The sequence below is a fragment of the Microcebus murinus genome, chromosome 2 (assembly GCF_040939455.1).
Source record: "Microcebus murinus isolate Inina chromosome 2, M.murinus_Inina_mat1.0, whole genome shotgun sequence".
Classification (NCBI taxonomy): Eukaryota; Metazoa; Chordata; class Mammalia; order Primates; family Cheirogaleidae; genus Microcebus; species Microcebus murinus.
Genome location: NC_134105.1, coordinates 39,897,516 through 39,918,417, shown reverse-complemented (window position 1 = coordinate 39,918,417; position 20,902 = coordinate 39,897,516). Strand labels below are relative to the sequence as shown.

The 20,902-nt window shown below is 35.8% G+C and overlaps 1 protein-coding gene across 10 annotated transcripts in view; it reads left to right on the top strand.

Moving 5' to 3' along the window:
• The window catches only part of TUT4 (terminal uridylyl transferase 4), a 113,884-nt gene extending 96,747 nt beyond the window's left edge, over positions 1 to 17,137 (top strand). For 4 of the 10 annotated variants that reach the window (XM_075998398.1, XM_075998397.1, XM_075998399.1 and 1 more), the window contains 6 exons: positions 3,164 to 3,279; positions 4,562 to 4,782; positions 5,686 to 5,786; positions 8,807 to 9,254; positions 15,016 to 15,174; positions 16,624 to 17,137. In XM_075998398.1, coding sequence (XP_075854513.1) covers positions 3,164 to 3,279; positions 4,562 to 4,782; positions 5,686 to 5,786; positions 8,807 to 9,254; positions 15,016 to 15,174; positions 16,624 to 16,712 — 1,134 coding nt within the window. In that variant the 3' untranslated portion in view covers positions 16,713 to 17,137. Of the gene's footprint in view, positions 1 to 3,163; positions 3,898 to 4,251; positions 4,783 to 5,685; positions 5,787 to 8,806; positions 9,255 to 15,015; positions 15,175 to 16,534 lie in introns of those variants that run through there. The other 6 variants (XM_075998415.1, XM_075998427.1, XM_075998411.1 and 3 more) reach the window with 6 other exon arrangements.
• The last annotated feature ends 3,765 nt before the right edge of the window (positions 17,138 to 20,902 follow it).

The following is a 20,902-nucleotide window of genomic DNA, read 5'->3' as shown; positions in this document are numbered from 1 at the left end:
CCTGTTTATTTTAGATTCCTTTGTGCCACTCTCCCTCCTGTGCACTATTATGTGTTCAACCTTACGTGAATTCATGTGCCTGTGCTTGGGTCCCACTTTTTACCTCCACCCTCTTCACTCTTAGTAGATCCTTGAACTCTAAGATAATAGATATTATCAGATAAATATTCCTTCACCTTTCTGCCACCAGATCTATAAATCTATCTGCATCTGCTGATCTTTTATCAAAGACTAGTCCTTCATTTGCACTCTGGATCTCTACTCTGCATCTTCAACCTCTTCATCTGTGAAAACAACTTTTTGTTTTTAATTTTTAAATAATTTTTATAGATACATAATAGTTGTGCATATTTATAGGATACATGTGATATTTTGTTTTTTCCCAATAGATTTAGAGGGTACAAGTGGTTTTTTTGGTTACATGGATGAATTGTATAGTGGTAATGTCTGGGCTTTTAGTGTACCTGTCGCCCGAATAGTGTACAATACATTGTACCTAACAGGTAATTTTTCTTCCCTCATCCCACATCCACCCTCCCTGCTTCTGAGTCACCAGTAGCCATTGTACCATTCTGTATACCCCTACTTACCTATAGCTTAGCTCTCACTTATATGTGAGAACATGTGATATCTGGTTTCTTGTTCCTCAGTTACTTCACTTAGTATCATGTGAAAACATTTTCAAAGATGAAATACATAAAATGTAATTACAGATCAGCATTTATAGATGAACATTTACCATCAGTTTTAATTATAGGGAGCATTAACTTTAACCCCAATTAAGTGAACTATTATCTACCCAAAAAAGAATTCCATTCTTCTCATTAGTAAACTTATATTACAAAAAATTATATACAATTATTATTATTAGCATATTTCTGATTTCTTCAATAATAAGAGAAAAGTAGATTCAAGAGATGTTTTCAGTAATAGAATAGATACAACTTAGTGATTACTTACACGTGATGAGTGAAGGAGAACAAGTTCAGGATGATTCCTTGATTTCTGCCTTAAGCATGTGAGTGAATTGAGAAAGGCCTTTATTTTATCCTGGCAGAAAATGCGATGATGATTTTTAATTAGCTACATTGGTTTATCAATAGTATATGTGAAGAAGTATCTCTCTCATCTTTTTTTAAAAAACAGCTTTATTGACATAATGTACATAATGTAATTCACATAATGTACAATTCATTGTGCAATTCAGTGAGTTTTAGTATAGTCAAAGGATTGTGCAACCATCACCATAATTTAACTTTAAAATTAAAACATTTTCATTTTCACTAAAAGAAACCTCTTTCCCCTTAGCAGGCAGTCCTCATTCCCTCTATTCTCTTCTCCCCAAACTACTAATCTGCTTTTTTTATCTTTATAGATATGTCTGTACTGGACATTTAATATAAATGGAATCATATAATATGTAGCCTTTTAGAACTGGCTTCTTTTACTTAGCGTAATATTTTCAAGGTTCATCCATGCTGAAGCATGTATCAGTACTTCATTCCTGTTCATGGCTAAATAATATTCCTTTGTACTGATATACCGCATTTTATTATCCATTGATCAGTTATTGGATATTTGGGTTGTTTCTACTTTTTGGCTATTATGAATAATAGTGATGTGAATGTCTGTTTACAAATTTTTGTGTGACTGCATGCTTTCATTTCTCTTGGTATGTACCTAATAGTGGAATTGCTACATTATTTTGATAAATTTTATCTTTAAATTTTTGAGGAATTGTGGTACTGTTTTCTAATGTGGCTATACTAGTTGACATTCTCACTAGCAATATATGTGGTTTCCAGTTTTTCCATATCTTTCTTCACCAATAACTTGTTATTATCTTTTTAAATTATAGCCATAGATAGATTTGAAGATTATAGCTATAGACAGATTTGAAGACAGCTAAGTGGACATATTCTCTTGCCTTCTAGTAGGATGGATACCGTTAGGACCAACAGCCTTTGTGACAATGCAAAACTGAGCTAAAGCTTAGAAGGATAAGCAAGGTGCTAAGATAAAGCAAAAATTAGCCTGGTTCTAAGAGTTGGGAAAATTATTTACTTCTTACTAGTTCCCTATCCTCTCTTTGGGTCTGCTCCACTTTATATAAGAAATGGTTTATGACTGGGTGTGGTGGCTCATGCCTGTAATGCTAGCACTCTGGGAGGCCGAGGCGAGAGGATCGTTTGAGATCAGGTGTTCCAGACCAGCCTGAGCAAGAGCGAGATCCCGTCTCTACTAAAAATAGAAAAAATTAGCCAGGTGTGGTGGTGCATGTCTGTAGTCCCAGCTACTCAGGAGGCTGAGGCAGGAGGATTGCTTGAGCCCAGGAATTTGAGGCTGCAGTGAGCTATGATGATGCCACTGCACCATAGCCAGGGTGACACAGTATGAGACTCTGTTTCAAAAAACATTTTTTTATCTTCCAAAATAGCGATATGCAAATTCAATTATATTTGAAATAAACCAGATGATTTCTTTATTTTTTAAATTTACTTTTATATTTTTAAATTTTAGAGATGAGGTGTCATTATGTTGCCCAGGCTGGAGTGTAATGGCTATTCACAGGCATGATCATAGCACACTATAGCCTTGCCTGAAACTCCTGGCCTCAAGCGGTCCTCCCACCTCAGCCTTCCAAGTAGCTGGGACTACAGTTGCCTACCACCACATCCAGCAGGATTATTTTATTGACATAAAGCTCTTTTTAACAGAATAATTCTTTTCCAGAAGGGGTGTGGTATAGCAGAAAGCATGAGCTTTGTAGTCAGACAGACTTAGCTCTAAATCTTTTGTCAGAGACTTAACCTGCTTTTTTATTATAGTATGTCAGATGACTTGAACTCTCTGAAACTCAGTTTCCTCATCTATAAAATGAGAATGAAAATAGTATCTATTTTATTGAGATTTTCTCATTCATCTGTAGCATCTCTGTGTAATATAAATGTGGTTATAAAGTGGTTAGTTTTATTAACAACTGTATTATTATGATGATTCTCAATCTTATTTTCATATGGTTTGGTTACAGTGACAAATTTGTTGATATTATTTCCTTTTTTTTTTTTAAACCATGTTTGCATCTTGGTATCCTTTCCATTTGGATTCAAAAGTTTTAGAGTGATTTTTTTCTATTAATAGTAAAATTGCATTTTGTCTCTAGGAATACTTCTTTGATTCCAGAGTACTAACAGATGGAGAACTGGCTCCCAATGATCGATGTTGCCGTGTGTGTGGAAAAATAGGCCACTACATGAAAGACTGCCCTAAAAGGAAAAGGTTGGCAAATGATTACATATCAACATTACAGGGAAAATAGATGTGAGGCAGATTTGTAGCTGCAATTGTGTTTAGAAATGTTTAAGTGAGAAAGTCCAGGGCTTTAAATTGGACCTAAGGTAAATGTTCATTTCAGTGGAATTTTGCAATAGAGTGAAATTTGTTTGTGGTATAATACTGTCCTGTAATATTTATTTTTTCATTCATTAATTCATTTTTTTAATTGAAGAAGCATTTATTGCCACCTACTGTGTGTTGGGAACTGTATTAAGAGCTAAGGGAAAAAAAATGACCAAGACATGGAGTTCTTGCTGAGGACGTCAGTCATACAAACCAATAATTAAAATATAATCAACTGAATCCTTGAGATAAATCAACTGAGATAAAAGCTATGAGCTATACCTGTATATTATATACCTTGAGGAATATATATCTTTTATTCCTCTTCAAAATATATCTATGGATCATACTGTTCTGGGTTCTACATGCAATATTTAATAGGTCAGGAAAGTCCCATCTTTTTGTCATCAAGTCTGGCCTTATAGAAAAACTTGGAACTTTTCAGACAGAACAAATTCCTAGTTTTCATCACTGCTGTTTACTGACTATTAAATTTAGGTAAGGGGCCGGGCGCGGTGGCTCACGCCTGTAATCCTAGCTCTCTGGGAGGCCGAGGCGGGCGGATTGCTCGAGGTCAGGAGTTCGAAACCAGCCTGAGCAAGAGCGAGACCCCGTCTCTACTATAAATACAAAGAAATTAATTGGCCAACTAATATATATAGAAAAAATTAGCCGGGCATGGTGGCGCATGCCTGTAGTCCCAGCTACTCGGGAGGCTGAGGCAGGAGGATGGCTTGAGCCCAGGAGTTTGAGGTTGCTGTGAGCTAGGCTGACGCCACGGCACTCATTCTAGCCTGGACAACAAAGCGAGACTCTGTCTCAAAAAAAAAATGAAAAAAAAAATAAATTTAGGTAAGGCACTTACCTTCCCTAAGCCTCAGTTTCTTCTTTAAAATTAGATAATAAATATCAGCCTTTAAGGATTGTTAAAGGTTTAAGATTTGATATTTAAAGAATTTAAAATATATTGTATTACAAAACTATTGGAATACCCAGTTTCTGTCAAATAAGTAGGTGTGCTATAAATGTGAGTTTTCTTGCCTTAAAAAAGATGCATGACATAGTGGGCATGTTAGTCCCTTTGTTATTGTGAGACTCTTGTATAGTTTAGTTTGTTCTGTTACTCAGTTACAAGTCCCTAGCCCCGCATTATTGGTATCAGCAGTTTACTCTTTAGACTAAAGAAGAAAGACAGTGAAGAAGAGAAGGAAGGGAATGAAGAGGAGAAAGACTCCCGAGACCTTGACCCACGAGACCTCCACGACACTCGAGACTTTAGAGACCCCAGAGACCTTAGATGTTTTATATGTGGAGATGCAGGACACGTACGAAGGGAGTGTCCAGAGGTCAAGTTGGCACGTCAGAGGAATAGCAGTGTGGCAGGTAAATAGAAAAGGCCAAAAATAGTTTCTGGTGGAAATGAAATCATTCACATTAATATTATGCTAAGAACACTGATTCTTCTCTGTCCCAAACCTACTTGTATTAATTTGGGCCTTACAATTTTTTAAAGAGACAAAATTTAGACAGGCTTTTACTTTGGACAGTTGTTGGATATGTTCATTATCAAGGTCTCCATAGTCTGTTGTATTCAATTAACTCCCTCTAAGTATTCTTTGGATTTGAGTCAGACTCTTCATCTCTCACTATTTATATAACATTCTTTTTTTTTTTTTTTTTTCAGTAGGCAGTTGTTGGAAGAATATATAACATTCTTTACAAGAGATTTTTTTCCTGGAAATATATTGGAGAAATAATATTAATAGTTCTTTCCACTGCTACTGTGAGAGAGGGAGACCTATTCCTATTGTATTTCACAAGAAATTTTAAAAATTATATAGTAAGCTAAATAAGAGATTATTGAAAGAAAATATAGAGTATTTTAGAAGTATGATTTGAAGTTACTCAAATTTTTACTGCAGAAAGTATTTTATTAAATAAACATTTTGCCTCCTTTAGAAAGTCACTGTGGCATTGTTTTTATTTCATTCTAGAATCAGTGTATTTTTTTATCGATCTGTAGGATTGAAAAATGCCTTTTTTAAAAAACTTAGTTTTGAAGGGGCTGGGCCACTCCTCCCATGGCATAACTGCTCCTATAACCCCTCCCTGCCTCTCAGAAAATTTAAAAAGCAAACACACAAAAAACTAGTTGTTACAAGTTCTTCACTAATATAGTCGTAGTTTAAAGGTCCTGGTTTATAAAAAAAATTAAGAAGGGAGTTTACTGATTGTCATTTCTCTGCTACTTTATCTGTTGATTTTCTTTGTGATGTCTTCTCTTAGCAGCCCAGCTGGTCCGCAACCTTGTAAATGCTCAACAGGTGGCTGGTTCAGCCCAGCAACAGGGTGATCAGTCCATAAGGACTAGACAGTCCTCAGAATGTGTAAGTACTCTGCTTGTGAATGGGTTAGTCTTGACAGGAAGATGGCACTATTTTTGATGAGGAATAGAGGTTTATCTCTCAGACTGGCAAATATAATATTCCAGATTACATAGTGCTTTGTAGAGGTGCTTTGCTAGACTGGTATGGTGGAATGATCATTACTTTTGGAGTAATGTAGATCTGGGTTTCTATCTATGGGCAAGCTACTTAATTTACATGAGCCCACTTCCTCATTTGTAAAATAACAGCTACCTAATAAGATAGATTAAAATAAAGTAATGACTTTGAGGTTTCAGGCTTTGCCTTATAGAAACATATCAGTACCAGTAATAAAAATAGACATAAAAATTGAGATGTATTCGGAGTTTAATGCTCTTAGGGCGATGTGTACACTTCATTTTGCTTGCATAAAACTTTTGTGTATCTTATCATAGCTTGACGTATGGCTACCTAGTGAAATGTATCCTGTAAAAAACAGAATATTAAATTAGAATTCAGGCTTAGAAGTTTTATATTAAGTTTGCTGAGTTCTTAATCTTTGTTCTAATCTGTATTTACTTTGCACTTCTTAATTAATTCAATATTAATTGAGTGCTTACTCTAAACCTGACACTGTTTCAGTGCTTCACACTTATTATCAAATTTAATCCTTTGGGTGGCCCTGCGAAGTGGTAGGTATTGTATGATTAAATTTTACAAATTGGGAAGGTGAGCATAGAAGATTATAAAGATTCAAACCAGCTCTTCATAGCTTCAAAGTTGTTAACTATTAAACATGCTAAATCTCATATGATTTGTGTTTTAGTATTTGAAGAGTGATATTAGGGAGAGTCTTGGAAAAACATTTAGAAAGTTCCCCACCCCACTCCAAACATTGAGTACATACTATGTGCTGATACTTTCATAAATATTATATAACAATAATAACATTTATTGTAGTTAACATTTGTTGAGTATAAACTGTGCTATACATGCATTCTTCCTGTCATTATAAACTATTTCAAAAATACAAAAACATTTAGAAATAATAAACCTCATATATCACCTCCAGGCTTTAATGATTTTTAACATTTTAATTTTTCTTTTATTAAAAGATGACTCACCATTGAAGTCATCTTCAACGGTGATGATGCACCCCTGTGCATCCCTCTTAGATCCCATCCCTATCTTAAAATCTTCCTGCTATCTTTTCCTGCTACAAAAATGTATCTGCATTTGGTGTTTGTGTTTTCCACATGCATTGTTTAGTTAATCTTCACAAAAACATATGAGGTAAATTCTGTTATTATTTATACTATACTTTACAGGTGAAGAAACTGAGATTTAAGTTCTTGCCTAAGGTCAATAGACACTTGGAATCAGAACTGGAACCCTCAGGCTCTCTATCTCTAAAACGTACACTCTGACCACTTTTCTGTGCTTCCCTAATTTTTGTTCTCTGCCTTTAGCCACCTGACTTTTCTCTCACCTGACCTTTTGTTAAGAATCTATCTAATGGACATCACTATTCTGATGTCTAACAAAGCACCTCAGCTTGTCTAGGATATAGTTTATACTTCTCTCCATACTTGCTCCCCTGACATGCCTCTTGTGTTTTCCATCTCATTGAATGATCCCACTATCTGCCTAGCTTCCAAAACTTTTCCCTCTCCTTCAACCTGTATATCCATTCACTAAATCCTATTATTTCTACCCTTAACAAAAATAGCTTACAGCCATTTGCTTCCTTCTCTGTATTATATTTTTTGAGCCTAGGCTACTATAATCTCAGGACTAGTTATAGCTGTGTCCTAATCAGTCCTAACAATTTTCTATGTTATTATTCTTATGCCAGAATAATTTTTCTAAAATGCAGATTGATCATGTTCCTAACAAGGTAAAAATCCTTCACTGGTTGACCACTACCCTTAGGATGTAGTATAAATTACAAGGCTTATAAGATCCTTCATTATTTTGCCCCTATTTAGCTCTTCAGCCTCAGATCTACCATTCCCCTGCCATTGTACTCCAGCAATATTAAACTTTCAGATTGCAATTACTTTTTAAAAGGCCATGTATTTTCATGTCTGTAGACCTTCAGTCATATTGTTTCTGCTGTCTGGAGCACTCTTCCTCTTATCTCTGCCTTCTTACAGCAGACTAATTTCTGTTTACACTTGAGTCTTAGCTTAAAGGTCACTTTCTCTGAGAAGCCTTCCTTGATCTCCACTTTTCTTGATCTTATTTTCCCTCCTTCTCCCAAAGTTACTTTAGGTGTTTCTCCTCTGGGATTTCATTATACAGTTGACCCTTGAATAACACAGGTTCGAACTGCAGGGGGCCTCTTACAGGTGGATTTAACCTCCCAACCAGTTGTGGATGGAAAATAACTATATTCTCAGGATGTGAAACCCATGTATTTGGAGGGTCAACTTTTCATATAGGTGGGTTCCACAGGCCCAACTGCAGAGGCTAGAGTATGTATGGATTTTGGTATATGTGGGCATCCTGGAACCAATCCCCCGCATATACTGAAGGACAACTGTACACTATACATTATACATTCTTTATCACAGTAGTCATACTTTATTGTGATTGCTTTTGAAATCTTTATCTGTTTTCCTCCATATCCCCCATAAATGTTAAGCTTTATGAGGGCATACATGTTAGTGTTGTTTTTAGTACCTAGAATAAGGTCCAGAACATAATTGACAATAAGTACCTGTTGAGGGACTGAATGAAAGTGACTGAGATATTTAGATGAAAGTTTCTATTTCACAATGGGAAATATATGTTCTATGTGAAGGGCTCTCTTTTCTTTGGATAATAAAAAGGTTTGTATGGCAAACACAATGATGAGGGGGTAGTGCCTCCTTCATCTTATGTGAAGAATTCTACTTTCATGTAAAATGAGGTTTTTATCATTATTTGTTATTATATACATCATAGAATTCTGTATTAATTTTGTATTTTGATCTCTCCTTTTATAAAATTAAGATGATTATAAATTAATTTTAAAATGTACATTTTTTTCTCTGCAGTCTGATTCACCATCTTATTCTCCTCAACCCCAGCCATTTCCACAGACCTCTTCCCAGTCAGCTGCTATTACTCAGCCTCCATCTCAGCCAGGATCCCAACCTAAACTTGGCCCACCTCAACAAGGAGCCCAGCCCCCCCATCAGGTCCAGTTGCCTATGTATAACTTTCCCCAGTCACCACCAGCTCAGTATTCTCCCATGCACAATATGGGATTGTTGCCAATGCACCCTCTCCAGATCCCTGCCCCATCCTGGCCCATCCATGGTCCAGTGATCCACTCTGCACCAGGCAGTGCCCCCAGCAATATTGGCTTGAATGATCCCAGCATCATCTTTGCACAGCCTGCTGCCAGACCTGTGGCAATTCCTAGCTCCTCTCACGATGGACACTGGCCTCGTACTGTGGCTCCAAATTCCTTGGTGAACAACGGTGCAGTGGGAAATTCAGGTAATCTTCCTTTTCTTCTTCTGTATCTGTCTGTAGAAAGATTGTGTGATGTTATTACTGGTTGAACCTGGGGAGATAGGGAAGGCAAGCAATATTTGTGGAAGGGCAGTATAGGATTAAGATGAAGATTAAGAGTATGTGTTCTGCCAGGCACGGTGGCTCACGCCTGTAATCCTAGCACTCTGGGAGGCCGAGGCGGGCGGATCGTTTGAGTTCAGGAGTTCGAAACCAACCTGAGCAAGAGCGAGACCCCGTCTCTACTATAAATAGAAAGAAATTAATTGGCCAACTAATATATATAGAAAAAATTAGCCGGGCATGGTGGCACATGCCTGTATTCCCAGCTACTCGGGAGGCTGAGGCAGAAGGATCGCTTGAGCCCAGGAGTTTGAGGTTGCTGTGAGCTAGGCTGACGCCACGGCACTCACTCTAGCCTGGGCAACAAAGTGAGACTCTGTCTCAAAAAAAAAGAGTATGTGTTCTGGATTCAGACTGCCTGGATTTGAATCCTGGCTCTGCCACTTATTGTATAGCCCTGGATAATTAATCTCTTTGTGTATTGGTTTCATCTGTAAAATAGGAATATTAATAGCATCTAATATATAGAGATGTTATGGATATTAAATGAGGTAAGGTACATAAATGTTAGCTATTATGATTTTTAATTTTCACTGTCACCCTGCTTGGTATAGATATTATTATCACTCTTTTTTTTTTTTTTTTGAGACAAGGTCTCACTCTGGGTTGGAGGTGCAGTGGCATCATAGCTCACTGCAACCTCAAACTCCTGGGCTCAAACAGTTCTCCCACCTCAGCCTCCCAGGTAACTGGGGCTGTAAGTGTGCACCACCATGCATGGCTAGTTTTTCTATTTTTTGTAGAGACTGGGTCTTGCTCTTGCTCAGGCTGGTCTGGAACTCCTGACCTCAAGCAATCCTCTTGCCTTGGCCTTCCAGAGTGCTAGGATTACAGACATGAGCCACCTGGCCTGGCCAGTGCTCATTTTATAGTTGATGCAATTTTAAAGGGTTAAGTAACTTAATTATCATACTGTCATAATTTATAATGGTAGATCCAAATTTTAAACTAACTTCTTTCTTCAAAACCTGGGTGTTCTGTGCCCTAGACTCTATTATTTCCCAGTAAGGAGCAATGCTTTAAAAAGTAAGAGATATTAATAGCAATAGCATTAAATATAATAGTTTTTCCTGATATCCAAGTAAGACATAATTCATTATTGAACATTTGAGAAATAAAATCATCTATCATCTTAATTCCTAGATATAACTACTAAGTAATCCTTTGTTATATTACCATACAGTAATTTTTTTTTTTTTTTTTTTTTTGAGACAGAGTCTTGCTCTGTTGCCAGGCTAGAGTGCCGTGGCATCAGCCCAGCTCACATCAACCTCAAACTATTGGGCTCAAGCAATCCTTCTACCTCAGCCTCCTGAGTAGCTGGGACTACAGGCATGTTCCAACATGCCCAGCTAATTTTTTCTATATAGATTTTTAGTTGTCAGGCTAATTTCTTTCTATTTTTAGTAGAGGTGGGGTCTCACTCTTGTGCAGGCTGATCTTGAACTCCTGACCGCAAGTGATCTTCCTGCCTCGGCCTCCAGTCATTTTTTTAATATTTGCCTATTTAAAAAATAGTTGGTATATGCCATAAGTCTAGTTTTTATCCAGCTTCTTATTAAATTTTTTTTAATTCACCACTGGTCAGAAGGGAAAATTTTTATTTTATTTATTGTTCTAGAGATAGGATCTCCCTGTGTTGCCCAGGCTGCATTGCAGTGGCTAACTCATAGACATCATTATAGCATACTACAGCCTTGAAATTCTAACCTCAGGTGATCTTCCTGCTTCAGCCTCCTGAGTAGCTGGGACTACAGGCACATATCACCTCACCTGTTTTGTATCCATCTTTAGTGATACTTATTTTTATTTTAAAAACTTATATAAATTTTGAAATATACAAAAGAAAGAGTAAAGTATAATGAATTCCTACCCCCTTGCCAGCATTACCCAATTTTAACAGTTATCAGTGATTTGCTATTTGCTATTCTTGTATCTAATCCCTTCCTACCACTTAAAAAAATTCTGGGCTTACGTATTCAATCAAATTCAAGATATTAGATCAAATGTGCTTGTTAACCTCAGTTGTATCACTTTTTAAAAATAATCATAAGACCATTATTATACCCAGTATAGTCTAATACCAAGTCTTTGTTCATTATTTTTTCTTGTCTAAAAAATAGAAATATTCTTATTCTTTATTTGAATCTTGATTCAAATAAATCAAGAATAAGGGCATGGTGGCATGTGCCCTTTATCCTAGCTACTCAGGAGGCTAAGGTGGGAGGATTGCTTAGGCTAGTAGTTCAAGACCAGCTGGGGTAACATAGACCCTGTCTCAAAAAAAAAAAAGATTCATGTAGTGAGCTATTATGATGCCACTGTACTGTAACCTGGGCAACAGAGTGAGAAGACCCTGTCTCAAAAAAAAAGATTCAACTAAATCCCATATATCGTATGTGGTTTTTATAACTATCCTATATCACACTTCCCTCTCACTATTTTTTCCCCGTATTAACTATTTATTGAAGAAAATGTAGAATTTCCCATATTCTGGAGTTGCCAGATTGTATCTTTGTGGCCTTATTTAACATGTATGTCTATTCCCATAGTTCCTGTAAACTGGTATTTAGATTCAGAGGCTGGATTAGATTCAGGTTCTTTTTGTTGGAAAGAATACTTTGTAGTTGGTCCTGTATGTTTCCTATTCCCTCACTCCAGAAGGAACTTACTGTGTAGTTGTTTCCATGTTAGTGACTTAAGATTGATCTGTGACTTAGGCTTTATCAGCTTGTTCTATCCATTAAAAAGTTCATCATTAATTTTTACTTAATGGTCTTAGCTGCCGTTGATAATCGTTGCTGATATCCATTATTATACTAGGGGTTATAAAATGATGATTTTTGTATTTACTATTTGATTCTTTTGTAAAGAAGAACTATTATTAACTGCTTGGTTATCCTGAAATATAGTTTGTATAGGAAATGTAGACTGAAAACTTAATCTTTCCCTTTATCCATTTTCAAAAGAACTTTAGTGATAATTTTAAACAACAGTGCTATTCCTTAAAGCACTATTATGGAGAAGGTATCTCCAGCCTCTTTGGGAACAATGCAAATATTGTGCTGAGCAGAAGTGCCAGAATGTGGGAACTCAGATTTCTAAGATCAGAGGATATATGGCATATGTGACCCTTCTAATGTGGCCTCTCAAGTCATTCAAAAAATATTTATTATGTATATGTTATGCCATATACCATGATAGCCACTTAGTTATATAGCTATGAAGAAAGAGTCAGTGTTTTGCTCTTTGATCTATTAGCTCAGTTTTTACAATTGCAAGTTTTCCCTCCCCCTGTCACTACTAGTTGGTCTTTGTTTCTGTTATAATGAACTAATTAACATCCCACAGACATACTGTACTGTTACCCCTGGTTTCTTGTCTAAGTTGTTCCCTCTGCCTGGAATATCCTCTCCATTATCTCTGATCACTCTGCCTTGCCTCAAAGCTTGGCTAACTCATTCATCTTCCATTTTTTAATTTAGATCACTTGCTTTGCGAAGCTTTTAACTCTTGCTGATCCTCTCCTCCAATTGCATTAGGTATCCTTTCTCTCCTCTTTGCTTGCTTAATATCTATATCATAACGCTTGTCTGATTGTGTTGAAATTGCCTGTTTACTTGTCTGCATAACCTATTAGACTGAACTTCACAAGAATTGTTTTTTGTCTGTCATTGTCTCTGTAGTAGCCAGTTTAGTGCTTGGCATTTTAGATACATTATTAATGTTATACATTATTTATTATCTAATAAACTATTATTCAGTAAATATTATTTATATGGATACCCAACTCATAATTAATATTACAGCTAAAATACTACTGTGTTAGAAATGGAAGGTCTGGTTGGGAATATATTCAAATTTTAGTCATGATTGTATTAGAATAAGAGATTGGGTGAATTTTTTCCCCATTTTTGAATTATCTTTAATGATATTATATTGATTATGGAAATATTTAGTTATGAAAAATGGGCAAGGGAGATTGGAATACAGCCTTTAAAAATACCCTTTTCTGTTAAAACATCATTTCTCCATTGGTTACAACCTAATCTGTATACCCATTCTCATTTATTTTGTAAACCCTGAACCTTTCAGCCTCAGCCCTTAGTTGTAACTTAGCTTTATGAACTTACAGTGAACCAGCTTCTTTGTTTTCCTAGTTACCTCCTATAAAGACTGAACTTATAAGAATGAAGTTAATATGGATTTTAGTTTTTTTGCTCTGCCCCATTCCATACTTCCTAATTTGAGTTCCTGCTAATAAGAAGTTTAGTGAATAAGGGCAGTGTCTTTTAGTTATTCCCTAGGACATTATGACCCTGAATGAGAAAAGTCACCAAAAATTATCTGGAAGATGCACTGGGTACTGTGCTTTGAAAAATGTACTTTAAGATACATCTTAAATATAGAAAGATTTTTGGGGGGTGGTTAGCCATAGGAAGAATAGGACTCATTTTTCGAGTTCCTACCTATATGTCAGATCTTGTGCAAGCTATTATACTTTATTTTTCTTTTCTAATTTAATCTTCAGAACAACCTGAGGTTCAGGATGGAACCTTAGTAATTTTAATTTAGGAACTGGAATTTGAACTTTTAGACCTGTTTGACTACAAAGCCCAAGTTCTCAACCATTACACTACAGTGTCTCAAACTTCTGATAGGATCTCCTTCCAGGCCAAGATAGAATCGATTCTGGGATAGTTGGTATTGTCTTTAGGATAAAATGTAAGTTCCTTAGCATAATATACGAAGGTTCTTTTTTTTTTTTTTTTTTTTTTGAGACAGAGTCTCACTTTGTTGTCCAGGCTAGAGTGAGTGCCGTGGCGTCAGCCTAGCTCACAGCAACCTCAATCTCCTGGGCTTGAGTGATCCTTCTGCCTCAGCCTCCCGAGTAGCTGGGACTACAGGCATGCGCCACCATGCCCGGCTAATTTTTTTATATATATATATCAGTTGGCCAATTAATTTCTTTCTATTTATAGTAGAGACGGGGTCTCGCTCTTGCTCAGGCTGGTTTTGAACTCCTGACCTTGAGCAATCCGCCCGCCTCGGCCTCCCAAGAGCTAGGATTACAGGCGTGAGCCACAGCGCCCGGCCTTATATGAAGGTTCTTTGAAATGTGTATCCCACCTACCTATCCAGCCTTTTCTCTTACTACTTTCTCTTCTACTTACCCTTTATATTGCTGATTGTTTTGAGGCTCCCCAAATTTGCTATGCTTTTCTGCTTTCGGGCTTTTGTACATGATATTCCTTTTCTCTAAAATGCCGTCCTTGCCCTATTTTGCCTGAGTAACTTTTTCTTTGTTTTTTAAAGCTCAGCTTAGTCAGTCATCTTAGGAAAACCGTCTAACCTTCAAAGACTAGGTTAGCTCTGTCTTTAGAACAGTTTTTGCCTGTTATACCAATTATTACATATTATTGTATATATCTACTTATGCCTTTCTTATGAATAATTTGAGCAAATAATAATGCTTGATTCTTTAAAAAAATTTTTTTGTATCCTCTGCATTTAGCATAGTCCTTGTTCGGTGGTAGGTACTCAATATATCTTTGTGGAATGAAGGAATATTTGAATTAACAAACTAATGTTTTAAAATGTGCTTTTTCTTGTTGAAATGCAGAGCCAAGCTTTCGAGGACTAAATCCTCCAATTCCTTGGGAACATGCACCACGTCCCCCATTCCCCCTTGTCCCAGCTTCGTGGCCTTATGGTTTGCATCAGAACTTCATGCATCAGGGAAATGCCCGATTTCAGCCCAACAAACCGTTCTATACTCAAGGTACCGTTGCTTACAAATTAGTTAATAGGCTGGGTGGGTTTTATTCTGGGACAGGGAGCCCCAGTGAAGGTGAGGTTCTGGGAGTAAACATTCATGCATTCAGTAAACATTTATTGAGAGAGCATACTGTGTGTCAGACTGTGCTAGGTGTTTTTTACTCAAGCAAGAGTAAATCAAATCTCCATGCTTTATCAGACAAGCCAAACACATAAGATAGACAAGAATAGGAACTTAGATGCATCAGTTGAGGTTGCCCTAGCAGAGGGGGCAGGATTTTGATACAAGCAATGACATCACACAAGATTTTGACAGTTGAACTAGATCTTGAAAGAGATACAGGATTTTGTTTCTTAGAGATTTTCTAGAGATTAGAGAAGAAGAGTATTCTTAGCTGAAGGAGTAATATATATAGTCACTGAATTTTTTACCTAGTATAATGAGGAAGAAGAGAAAATAATAGGACTAGAGAGTAGAGGTATATAGGAAAGATGTGTAGATGATATGGTTAGAGAGGGTAGGGTGGGATCATTATGAAGGAGTTTGGATGTGATTTGGTAAGCAGTGGGGATGTAGTAGAAGTTTTTGAGTTGAATAGAGACATGGTCAGATTTGTTTAGTAAAAGTAGGACTTGAATGACATTAAAATTTATTATATTCTGCTGGTGCTATAATAGTACCAATAATGGCTTTGACCTGGGTAATGAATATTGCAAACTAAGAATTCCCAGAAACGTGGAGCATTTTATCTAACCTGCTTGTCTCAAAGGTATCTGTTCTAACAGGTAATGTCTGAGTCTAGCCTTCAGCTCTTGATTAACCTAGGAGTTAAGAACGCTGGTGTCAGTCATTATAGTTAAGCTAGGAGTTTAAGACGTTAAAGGCAGGCACTCAGGAAATGTTGACTGAATGAAATTATAACTTTAAGGGAAGGCTCCTGATATGTCTCAAGGCTTGATACATTTAAGCCGGAATTCCTAAACTACCCATGTACTTCTGGGGCATCCCTATATTACAGAGAGGCAGAAGTTTGACTATTGTTGAGTTCTTTTGAACAAAGAACTAGAGCTGAGGGAAGTTACCATCAGTCATACAAGTCCTTTTAAGGGGGGAGAGTCTGAAATTTTTCCTTGGTGGGTTTTTCTCCTTGACTTCTCTCCATCTCTTATTTGTCTCCTTACCTTTCTTTCACATATTCACATTTCCCTCCCCCCTTTCTCCCCACCCCCTCAAATGTTTTGACATGTGTCTTCTTGTAGTATATAAATAGAAAAAAAGAGAGCTAGTTGCAAATTAATTCTAAGGGGTTGTCAGATATATAGGCACAAGCCTTTCAGTTTCCTGTCTGTGTTGTATCCAACAGACAGATGTGCCACCCGTCGGTGTAGAGAGCGTTGTCCCCACCCACCAAGAGGAAACGTGTCGGAGTAATGCGAGTCCGTTTTCTTTCAGCTGGTCTACCGATGCACAGCAACCAGCCAATCCTGCTGTCTCAAGGGTATCCGTACCTCAATGTCAGTTACATTCAGCAGAAAAAGTGACATTTAATGGAAAGCAAAACAAATCAGGTCCTGATTTAAAATTTTAACATGTTTAGATAGCTTATTTAAATTTCAAGACTGTTTTTAAAGACTGTATTATTTGTATATAAATATGAACTATAGTTTTTACTAGTATCACCAAATTGAGTGATACAAATTTCATCTATTTTATTACCCTATTTTTAAGGGAATTTTATGTTTTGTTTAACCTTGATGAATTGTATAAAGAGAGAATTTAAAAATTACATTCTTTATTTTCTATTAGCTGTATTCATACTTTGGTTGCTTCAGACTTTATATATTGTTCTTAAGAATTAGGAAAGAATTTCATGTGTTTTAAATTTGTCACTTCTATTCTTTACAGAACCTTGTAGTGCCAAAAACTTTTTAAAAGGCAAAAAAATAAAATAAAATTACAACATGAAGATTGAGAATTTTTTTCTTTTACATACTTGTATATTGAACATATTCAAATGAAGAGAAAGTCGCTTTCAGTTCTATTTAAAGTAGTTCTATTTTAAGTTAATAAATCTTTTTAACAAGAATCAAATTTGTTTAATTTATCTGGTTGTTTAGATCAGGGGTCCCCAACCTATGGTGAGTTGTATACTTATTTCATTATATATTACACTGTAATAATAATAATAGAAATGAAGTGCACAATAAATGTAATGTGCTTGAATCATCCTGAAACCATTCCCTGCCCCCCATGGAAAAATTGTCTTCTATGAAAATGGTCCCTGGTGCCAAAAAGGTTGGAGACCACTGGTTTAGATGATGGAGGTGTAACAATTCAGAGATTTGCTTTATTTCAGTGAATAGAGTATTCTAAATCATAGACTTAAAGATTCAAGGATCTTTTCATGTCCTTTATTTTACTGGATCTTTACAACACCCAGATGAATTTGAGAGAAGCAGGCACCATCTCCATTTTATCTCCATTGAAAATAAAAACTGAAGCACAAAGCAATAAAGTGAATTCCAAAGGTAGCACACTTACATGTTGGAATTTGAATTAAAACATTTTTTGAAGGAGAGCATTTTAAACATTGAGACTAATACTGGCAATTAGAATAGAGGGAAGATAATTCTTATTTACTGAGGAATTAGTATGTGCCATACTCTATCCATTCTGAGTCCTGTATTGCCACCTGGAAAGCACATTTGCCAGGATGGTAATTATACTTGTGATCAATTATGATTGTAGTATTGGAATTCAGACTCTAGTTGGTGGTGACATATATACATATATATATATTCTTTAGCTGTTTTGGTACTATACGGTGAGGTGAGGTAATTTTCTCTAACCCATTAATTAACCAGATTTGCCAGGGATTTTAGGCTAAATGATTCTATGGATCTATGTGGAAGATGCAGACTAAGTGCATAAAAATGTATTTTAAGGACAATATATTATCTTTGTTCTGCTCCCTCACAATCATTACTTAAATAGGAGACTGCCTGGGCCTTTGCCATTATTTCCCAGTATGATACATATTTGAAAATGTTGCAGGAGGTTGAGGGTATTTGTGTCATATTTACAGCCCTGAGTTAAGATCAGGTGTATTTACTGTTACTTTTTCATATTAAAGCCTTTAGCACACTATTAAATGGTAGAGTCAGCTTCATTTGTTTTGTTAATGAGACACCTGACCCAACCTATTCATTTATGTTAAAATATGACTTGGAGCATTCAAGATTTTCTTTTAAATTAAAGTTCAAGCATTTCATCTCCTTCTAGGTCTTGGAGAACAGGTGATGAGGTATACAGGGGTGTTCATTTTGCTGTTCTACTTTTGTATGTACAGTCAGCCCTATCTGTGGGTTCAACCAACTACAGATTGAAAATATTAGGGAAAAAATCATGTCTGTACTGAACTTGTACAGACTTTTTCTTTGTCATAATTCCCAAAACAATACAGTATAACAACTATTTATGTAACATTTATGTTGTATTAGGTATTATAAGTAACTTAGAAATGAATTAAAGTATACAAGAGAATGTGCATGGGTTATATGCAAATACTGTATGCTATTTTATATTAGGGACTTGAGCACCCTTGGAGTTTGGTTTTCTGGGGGAGGTCCCCAGATAATCAATATCCCCCATGGATACCAATGGAGGATTGTATTTGAAATTTCCTTAAAAGGAAAACAACCTGCAACAACAGAATGCCCCCAGCCCAGCCTTCCTTCCTAAGGGAGAGCAGTATACCACTTGGCAAAAGCTATTAATGGGTAACCTAGTAACCGATAACCTGAGTTTTACTTACATAATAGTGTTATATATACTAATTGTCAGCATCTCATTTGCCCCTCCTTCATTCAGTAACTGCCAGTGTTTGATAACTGGCAAAAGTGTCCTAAGTTGAAAAACAGAATAATTTTAGTTTATAATTTATATAGTAGCTCAGTTTTATAAATTTGCAAAGTTGATTATGAATTCAGATTCATTATAGAGAAATTAAAAAGTACAAAAAAATTATCAATCGTATGTAGAGAAAACACTCTTAAGATCTTCTTTTGTAATGCTTTGTATAATGTTTAAAGACATGGAGATTAATATTTTTCCCTTGCCGTTAGGATTATTAAAAATATGGGTATTAATGATATACTGTGTAATTTATTTGTTCAGTCCCCTGTAGATGGGCATTATAGCTGTTTCCAGTTTTTCTAATATACATAAAATACGTAAAATGATGGGATAAAGCTATTTGTGTGTATATTTGATTATTCTGTTAGCATGAAATTTCCATATATGGCATTATTGGGTAAAAGAATAAAAGTTCTAAGGTTCCCACTACATATTGCCAAAATACCCTTCAGAAAAGTGGTTACCAATTTGCAGTTCCAGCAAACAGTGTATAAAACGTGATGGTATACTTATAAAAAAAAGCTTTAAACTCCAACTCATTGTTTGTGTGAAAAATAATGTGCTTATTACAAAAGAATATAAGCAGTATATGAAAGTACAAGGAATAAACAAATCACTCAAAAGTTCATCAGCCAGAAATAAGTACTATTACTATCTGGTGAACTTTATTCATTCTAGCCATCTCTCTTAATCATATAGACATTTACATACAAATAGTTTTACAAAAGTAGGCTCATATTGCTGTATTTAGTAAATATAGCAAATTAATTTTACTTGTATTTAACAAAAGAAAACAAATTGAACAAATGTTCAACTCCAATATTTTCCCCACAAGAGAATATACTCCTGAAAGATTTCTCCTAAAACTAAGGAAAACACTAAAGAGGCTGGAGTTATTTTTTCTAGCATAACGTATGTTTAAATAGACTATACCTGAGTTCTGCTATGATGGATGAGGCCAGCACACTTAAGAGTTTATCTACTTCTGGTTTTTATTTATAGACAGTGTTCATAATATTAGTAGTTAATTTGAACCTTATAATTATTTCCCATTTTTTATTTAAAGTTTCTAAAGGGTTTACTGCCATTCCTTTTACTCCTTTTTTGTTCCTAAGTTCTTAATTTGATTCTTCTTTGGTTGAATTTCATTATTCGGCAGTTTTTCCCAAAGGCTCATGACTGTATACTTTTAATTTCTTACATACTTGAGAATGTGTATTCTCTTTGTAGACAACTTTGGCAGAGTATAAACTTTCTGACACTTTATTTTTCTCAAACCTTTGGAGCCTTTTTGCTTCATTGACTTACGAAGTTTGTTATAAGATCTGAGACCATGTTGATTTTTCTTCTCATTATACATGGCCTTATTTCTCTGCTTGAAACCTCATTTATCTTTTGAATTCATCAGGATATTTCTTGATAGATTGCTGGATTTTCTATAGTTTTTATCTCTGTTCTTTTCCATTTTTTTCCTCCAGCTTATTTGTGCTTTCTGTTTTGTATTTTGTGTTTTCTAATAAGGCCTCTAAGTTCTACCAATCTTATTTACCATCTCTTAAGCTTTTCTTTGAACTTTTATACTTTTTATACTTGTTTTGTTTTTTTTTTTTTCTGAGACAGGGCCTCTCTCTCTTTCTGTTGTCCAGGCTACAGTGCAGTGGTGTTCTCATAGCTCACTGCAACCTTAAACTCCTGGGCTCAAGTGATCCTCCCTCCTGAGCTTCCCAAAGATTACAGGCATGAGCGACCACACCCGGCCACATTTTTTTAAAAAAACAGGTCATGTTATCTTTTGTCTTTTTTAATTTGTCATTTT